Source organism: Quercus lobata, chromosome 4 (genome assembly GCF_001633185.2).
Source record: "Quercus lobata isolate SW786 chromosome 4, ValleyOak3.0 Primary Assembly, whole genome shotgun sequence".
Classification (NCBI taxonomy): domain Eukaryota; kingdom Viridiplantae; phylum Streptophyta; class Magnoliopsida; order Fagales; family Fagaceae; genus Quercus; species Quercus lobata.
The window spans coordinates 72,691,287-72,697,962 of record NC_044907.1 but is presented as its reverse complement, the minus strand read 5'-3'; the positions used below and the strand labels follow the sequence as shown (position 1 = coordinate 72,697,962).

Here is a 6,676-nt window from a genome sequence, read left to right as displayed (position 1 = left end):
GATCGTAAAAATGGTAGGATCGTATGGGATCTTACCGATCCTATTAAAAACATAAATTTTTGGTTTTTTTTAAAAAAATTTTTTTTATGGGATAAATTTTTTGTTTCGATGAAGCTCTTAAGGATTTATATATATATATATATATTTATTTTTTTTTTCATATTGTGATGGTATGACTTTTTATTTTATAAAATTATGTTAACCTATGCAAATGTTCTCTAGTTTCTAGTTCACTTGTAATCAAAATGAAAGAATGCTTCATCATTTCTAAATGAAGAATTTGATGTTGGCTTTGCTGCCTTTTAAGATATAATGTTGTTAAATATATTTGATCAATATACTAATTTGTGTTCTAATATTACTAAAATATTTTATATATATAATTTTATCAATTATGCTTGTATTTGTATATTGATTGATTGATTTTTTTGAGTATACTCTTTAATTGTTATTGAGTGATATAATTTGAATAGTTGAGTGTGAAATTGTATTTTGATGTCTTTTGTACCTCTAGTATACAACTATATAATATCTATATAGATGATGAAATGGATGATGATGATTAGGAATTTAAGACGATAGTTATAAGAACCTTAGAATAAGAATAATTAAGTGTTCACTTCACCTCAATATTCATCTTGTTTTTAGATTTCATATTGTAGTTAGCTAGTTTCCATTTACTAACTTATTTTGGATTTCAAACTTAGAACTTAGAACTTGGAAAATATTTTCCATTTGTTTTGATAAATATTTTTGGTATTTGGTTTCTAATTAAACATGTATTGAACTTTTTAGATACATTGGGTCAAAACTTAAATATATTTGTTTTTTTAGTCGAGACTTAGCAATGTATGACATACAAATTACATCATATGATGCAAATCTAAGTTTTTTTTATAGATGAATTTATAATTTACGTGATTATTCAACATATATAGCCATTATCAATGTGTTTTTTACGTAAAATCGTTGAAGGTAGGATCAGATCGTGAATCGTAAGATCCTACATATTTTCATATTTAAAATAAAAAACACATTGATAATGGCTTTGTATGTTGAATAATCATGTAAATCATAAATTCATCTATAAAAAAAACTTAGATTTGCATCATATGATGTAATTTGTGTGTCATACATTGCTAAGTCTCTACTAACAAAACAAATATATTTAAGTTTTGACCCAATGTATTTAAAAAGTTCAATACATGTTTAATTAGAAACCAAATACCAAAATATTTATCAAAACAAAAGGAAAATATTTTCCAAGTTCTAAGTTCCAAGTTTGAAATCCAAAACAAATGCAAATCATACATTGCATGTCATACATATAAAATCGTGATTATTCAACATTGTAGATCATAAATTTACAGGTGAGTTATCTCTATCTTACTCATCATGTAATGCTTAGGTTTTTTGATTTGGGGTTTTTGCTTCTAGTCTGCTAGAATTGGAAAGATAAATTTTTTGTTTTTGCTCCTCACTGATTTTGGTTTGTTGATGATAAATGTCATGTTAGAAATTGTTTTAGGAATTTTATAAATGTAGGGAAGGCTACATTTTTTTTGGTTTCTAATTTATTGCAGTATAAATTTGCAGGGAATTGGAATGATAAATTTTCTGTTTTTGCTCTTGCCGATTTTTTGTTTGTTGATTCTAATTTATTACAATAAATGTCATGTTGGAAATTGTTTTGGGAATTTCTTGGTTGTAGGGAAGTTTATGTTTTTTGTCTCTAATGTATTGATGTAAATTTTAGTTTGGGAATTTTTTGGTTGTAGGGAAGTTATGTTTTTTGTTTCTAATGTATTGATGTAAATGTTAGTTTGGGAATTTTCTGTGTAGAGAAGTTTACATTTTTTTTTTCCTAATTTATTACAATATTGGTCTTTACTTTCAGTTTGCTTAGAAGTATATATTGTTGTTTCTAATTTATGGAGTCACAAGGAGACCTACCATATTACACGGGTATCATAAACAGGGATATTATTATTGACTCACCACTTTTGGGAATATCTCGAAATAATCCTATATCAGTTTCTGATTCTCTACCCCAAGTTGAGAATGCCTCTTCTACGAAAGGAAAACGAGGTACTAACTTTAGTGTAGAGGAAGATCAAGTCCTAGTGCCGGCATAGCTCAATACTACTGTTGATGTCATACATAGTAATGAACAAACACATAATACATTTTGTCAAAAAGTTTGGGAGTGCTTCACGTAGTACAATACATCTGGTACCACACGTACTGCTATCTTCCTAATAAGTCGTTGGGCAAGGAGACAAATAAGTTTTGTGGGTGCATGACTAAAGTTAACGCACATCATCAAAGTGGTATAACTGAACAAGATATGGAATAAATTATATTGCTTGCAATAGGGTTAACATGCCCAATGAGAAGGCTTTGTATAAGAGACCTTCAAGAAACCCTTTCATCTTGAACATTGTTGGCTTATGTTGAAGGACCAACCAAAGTGGGCTAATTCTAATGAAAGATTGAGAGCATCCATGCCTCCAACTCTGGATTTAACATCTATTGGCGAGGGGGATTGTGAGTCCAGACTTGGTGACACTTCCAATTTTGAGAGACCAATTGGTAGGAAGGCTGAAAAGGCCAACTAAAAGAACAAAGCTACTAAAAAAGTTGTAGAGGAATATTCAATCAAGAAAGTGAAATTTATTGAGGAATCACAAGAACAAGAAAGAAGAGAGTATTTGTATCAAAGTGGAGAAGTTGCGCTTAGGAGTTTTGAAGGATAAGGAGAGAACTCGATTGGAAGTGGAAAATTTTTTTATTGAGAGGGAAAAACTTAGGATTGAGAAAGAAAGAGGTGAAGAAAAACTTAGAATTAAGAAAGAGTCATGATTGAGAGGGAAAAACTTGAGATGCACCATATGTTAAAGGAGGAGAGAATCATGAAGAAAGATACAAGTGGATTGACCGGAGTACAAAAACTTTTCTATGAACAACTCCAAGAGAGAATTATGGCAAGATGAAGTTCATGTAACTAATGGGTTTGATTGCATTTTGGATGTAGCTTAGGCTTTCACGTATTTTGTAATGTTAGAAAAAGGTTGGCACATTAAATGATGCTTTGGTATAACCTTTTTTATTTTTTTATTTTTTATGTAGCTTATGATAGGCCTTCATGTATTTTGGTAGTATCTTATGAGAGACCTTCATGTATTTTAGTAGTAGCTTGTGTCACTTAACTTTAATCTTAAACTAGATGTTTGTGTAAATCCTTAAATTTATTGTTCATCTTGCTTGAGTTGTAACTTGTGCATGTGTGCTTGTGGGCGTAATGATTGCTTATGACAATAAAAGCATGGATTGCTTATGTTTCTTGCATCTATACTAATAATTGCTTTCCAATTGTCTTGAAGGTTGCATCCATGGGTTGCTCTTTGTTTCACAAGTTACTCTTTGTTTCGCAAGTTGCTTCTTGATGACTTAGATGAGGATGAGATAATCAAAGAAGTTGTCATGGAAGCATCACAACATAAACATCGTTGCCATATCTGACGTAATCATTTGGCAGGTTTCTTGACTACTTTGCTCCCACTCCGATATATCTGCCCGCTTTATTTCGTAGGAGATTTCAGATGAGGCATTCTCTTTTTCTCCATATTGTGGAAAGGTCAATATTGTGGTTATGTTCGTGAGCCTATTATTGTTTTGGAGGCAATAGCATCATATGATCTTTGGATATGGCATGCATTTTTTGGATTACTTGGGTCAAATAATGACTTTAATGTGTTAGAGCGGTCGCATGTATTTTTTGATCTTGTTGAAGGACGTGCTCTTGCAGTACATTACTTAATCAATGGTCATGACTACACAATGAGATATTACATTACTGATGGCATATATCCAAAGTGGGCAACATTTGTCAAAACAATCCCAACTCCATAAGGACAAAAGCGAAAATTATTTGCAGTAGCTCAAGAGGTGTATAGGAAGGATGTTGAGCGTGCATTTGGAGTGCTTTAAGCACGTTTCACAATTGTTCGTGGACTTGCACGATTTTTCCATCTTGAAACACTCTAAAAGATCATGAAAGCATGCATAATTTTCCATAACATGATTATTGAAGATGAGCAAGATGATAATGAAGTGATGGACTTGGATTATGAACAAATTGATGGAGTGGATAATCCTCCTATACAAGTGTCACGTGAACAAAGTGATGGATTAATGGCATACATTCAGAGTTATGGACGCATTAAAGACCAAAAAATTCATTCTCAACTCTAGTTGGACCTCGTTGAACATTTGTGGTAATTGCAAGGCGAGTCGTATGAACTTTTTTATTTTTATTTTATATGTTGAGAAGCATGAGTCATAGGAACTTGTACGAATGTGTGAGTTTTATTATAATTCGAGTTATGTATATGAGTGATTTGTGGACTACATTATTCCAGCTATAATGTGTATTCCATTTTATATGTTTTCTTATAAGGTTCCTCCATTTCATAGTTCACATTATTCCAAGATTGCTTCCGAACAGTTGTTTAGTAAAAAAAAAAAAAATTGTATATATATAATTTGGGGTTAAAAAAAATAATGTTGTTACACTTGACGATATTTTGCTATCATGACAATTGAAAAATTTTTTTAGTAAAAAAAAAAAAAGTAGTATATATATATATATATATATAATTTGGGGTTAAAACAAAATATTATTGTTACACTAAATGATTATTTGCTATCATAACGATTAAGAAATTATTTTAGTTAAAAAAAATTGTATTAGTATAATTTGGGTTTAAAAAAATACTTGATACACTAGATGATTATTTGCTATCATGTGGCGGTGACGGTGGTAGTGGTAGTGGCAGTAGTGGTGGCGGTTGCGATTATGGTGGTTATGATTATTGTTTATTGTAGTGGATAAATTATATATTATTTTATTATGATATTTATATTATTTTATTGTATTGAAAGTTAAAATAAATTTATTGACCATTGCGCACTTTTGGTGTAGTGGTCACTTTACAAGTATAAATGCTTGTGGGGTGTTAGGGATAAGGGTCGAATTTCAAGTCTTTAGGAGAGAGTTTCACACTCATATACATTTAGATTAAGTTACAGTTGTAATTCTATCTTGTATAAAAATAAAAATAAAATAAAAAATAAAATTTGCTATATTGGATATTTTGTAAAATTAGTAAATAAAATAGATAAAATTGTTTTTGGTGTTAACAAATATTTTAAAAAATAACTCCACGTAGCTCTTAAACAATTCGGTGTGCAGGAAAAGGTGGAAAGTATGACAGCCCGTGACCCATTGCAGAAAGAACTGGCGACAAAGAAGAAAGAGGAGAGGAAAACTCAAGCTGAATTGGAGAAGCAGCAGGCAAGACAGCACAATGCTGAAGCCAAACAAAGGGAGAGCACTCCAGCTGGAAGGCATGCTGGGTATACTGCTACCACGGGTGTTCGTGGGACCACAACTGGAGCACACCATATGTCAACAACGCCGGGACAAGGGACTGGACAGGGACAGCTGGGTCAAGTGACTCATGAGCGTGTGGTGGAGGAGTCTCATCCTATTGGGCCCAGGAGGACCACAACCCATAATACCAGTGTGGAAGGGAATAATCCCCCAGGATCATATGGGTCTGGGTATGGGACTGCTCCTGGTGGTAACTACAGTTAAAAATGTCAATGTTTGTTTTAATAAGGTTGTGGTTTCTTGGTTTTCTAGGCTTGTTTCTGTTTGGACGTGTGTATTTGCTAGTGGCTTTTCAATTTGAATAAGAATAAGAATACCATAAAAAAAAAAACAACAACAACAATTTGGCGTGCTTTCTGAATTTTTTTTTTTTGGTTAAGAGGAAATGACAAACAGACAAAAGCTATCCCACACTAGAAGTGAGACTAGCATTAACAGTCCTATTACAACACATTCCAGCCAAGTCTGAAATAACTAAACACAAAACACCAGTACTTGACGGGTGATTAAATACAACAAAAGTATCATCCATTAAACATCCCCATCTTGCAAGTGCATCAGCATAGCAATTTCCTTCCCTATAAACGTGCTTCACTTGAACCTGAGAAAACCTTTGCAGCAAGCACCTGCAGTCACACAGTAAAGGAGAATATGACTTAACAAAATCCACATCTGAGCTAATGAGATCAACCACCACTCTTGCATCTAGCTCCACAATCAAATTTTGAATTCCTTCACTCGGCCAATTTCAACCCATCCCTTAACGCCCAAAATTCTGCCGTAACACTGGTGGCAAAACCAATGGATCTCGTGAAACCCTTGACCCAATGTCCACTGCTATCCCTAATTAATCCCCCACCCCCTGCCTTGCCTGGATTCCCATCTGAAGCACCGTCCGTATTAAGCTTGAACCACCCTTCAGGCGGTTTGGACCAGCTCACCCTTCAGGCGATCTGAATTTTGGATCTTTGCATTTCGTACTGCTAAATAAACAATTATGTAATGTGATAAAAAAAAAAAAAAAAAAATGAACATCTCTTTAAATTTTTTCCTGTACAGCCACAATACATGATAATTCCCACCAAGCCATGGGCTGCCACCATGTCCCTAAATTCACAATATATTTCCCATCGTCGGTTAAAGCTAATGATGGGAATGACGATGCTGCATCCCTAGACGAAGATAACGCTAGTGACGGAGGAAGCATCCTTGACGAAGTCA

General features: G+C 33.1%; 1 protein-coding gene across 1 annotated transcript; it reads left to right on the top strand.

The window, feature by feature from the left end:
- The first annotated feature begins 5,269 nt into the window (after window positions 1-5,269).
- On the top strand, window positions 5,270-5,659 carry LOC115985759 (18 kDa seed maturation protein-like). Its single transcript, XM_031108660.1, has one exon. The coding sequence runs from the start codon at window positions 5,270-5,272 to the stop codon at window positions 5,657-5,659; it is 390 nt and encodes a 129-aa protein (XP_030964520.1).
- The last annotated feature ends 1,017 nt before the right edge of the window (window positions 5,660-6,676 follow it).